At 52.9% G+C, this 1,371-nt stretch overlaps 1 protein-coding gene across 2 annotated transcripts in view; it reads left to right on the forward strand.

Annotated features, from left to right (window-relative positions):
- Window positions 1-1,155, forward strand: part of LOC104500544 (importin subunit alpha-7) — a 9,685-nt gene extending 8,530 nt beyond the window's left edge. Inside the window, exon 13 of one of the 2 annotated variants that reach the window (XM_010144205.1) lies at window positions 508-1,155. In XM_010144205.1, the coding sequence (XP_010142507.1) occupies window positions 508-692 (185 nt within the window). In that variant the 3' untranslated portion in view covers window positions 693-1,155. The remainder of the gene's footprint in view (window positions 1-507) is intronic. The other variant, XM_010144204.1, reaches the window with a different exon arrangement.
- The last annotated feature ends 216 nt before the right edge of the window (window positions 1,156-1,371 follow it).

A 1,371-nucleotide genomic window follows, 5' to 3' on the forward strand; every position in this document is an offset into this window, starting at 1 on the left:
TCTGATCCCTTCACTCTGACCCCCAAGTTACTATTTTGGTCTGAAACTCTCTGGGTGCTGCTGGAGTCTGCTTTGCCTTTCGCTGGCTGTTCCACTGTGTGTCTCGGTTCTCCCAGGGAGAACAATTCTAGAGGGTATCCAAATTCTTGGATGTTTTCTGTTCTGCGGTGGATTTAATTAGGGCAGCTAAAGCTGTTGCTGCCCTTCTGCTGGAGGCTACTGGGATGGGCCCCGCTTCCTTCCCTCCACAGCCAGCTGTGCTCCCAGCAGGGAGATCAGAACATCTGCTCCAGCTGTGTCAGCTGAACCGGCTCAGCTGCCTGGCACAGGTGACATCCTCAGCAGCTCCAGCATCATTCATTTTCGGTGCTGGTGCTGCTCACAAAATGCGAATCTGACACGGACAAAAGTCTCGCAGTGAACAGGGCGAGGGTGGAGAGTGGACGTGGGACGGTGGGAGTAGCAGGATCTCCTCATTCCATCGCGTTCCGCTTTGTTTCCTCCAAGGTCTGGATAAGATAGAGTTCCTGCAGAGCCACGAGAACCAGGAGATCTACCAGAAGGCCTTTGACCTGATCGAGCACTACTTTGGCGTAGAGGATGACTCCGCTCTAGTTCCCCAGGTAGACGAGAACCAGCAGCAATTCATCTTCCAGCAACCCGAAGCCCCCATGGAAGGTTTCCAGCTATAATGTGCCCCGTGGCGGGAAATAAAACAACCACAAACTTGCCAGAAGGCAACTGGGAGCAGTTGATGGTCCTGTCTCCTCCTTGCGAGCAGAAGGCTGGACCCCACTCCACCAGTCAGGAAACAATTCTTCCTTCGGACAACTAGATCCAGGGCTTTGTCCTCGCGGAGGTGCGGGGATGTCCCCACACTTTTCTCTTTGCTGCTGCGTACGTGTCTCTAAAGCAGGCGGCTGGGTGGCGGAAGGACACAGAAGTAACCCGCGGCACTGCTGGGGTTGTTTCTTTGGGGTGATCTCTCCCAAATGTCACTTCTTACCTCGGGTACTTAATTGAGGTTTCGGCACTGGGTTGGGAAAGAGCACGAGTAGAAGGTTAAGCGTTCTGAGAGCAGAAATTCCGGAAACCTGGGTTGATCTATTTAAGTTTTTTGCACATGTTACTCTTTATTAAAGACTCTAATTTGCCAAGAGCCAAGTCTAGCCCTGGCCTTTCTGCACCCCTCCTGCAGCGGACGCTCCTGTCGAACCTGGGCCGGGTTCCCCTGAAACACACTGTACCGGGACAGAGAGACACGATCTGCTCCCGCTCCTGGGAGGATGGTTCTGGGCTGGAGCCTTCTTCCCCTTGTCTAGATGCTTTGTGTTTGGTTTTTTAGAAGAACTGTTAGTGCTGTATTTACAA

The sequence above is a fragment of the Buceros rhinoceros genome, unplaced genomic scaffold, assembly GCF_000710305.1.
Source record: "Buceros rhinoceros silvestris isolate BGI_N320 unplaced genomic scaffold, ASM71030v1 scaffold27439, whole genome shotgun sequence".
NCBI classification, from domain to species: domain Eukaryota; kingdom Metazoa; phylum Chordata; class Aves; order Bucerotiformes; family Bucerotidae; genus Buceros; species Buceros rhinoceros.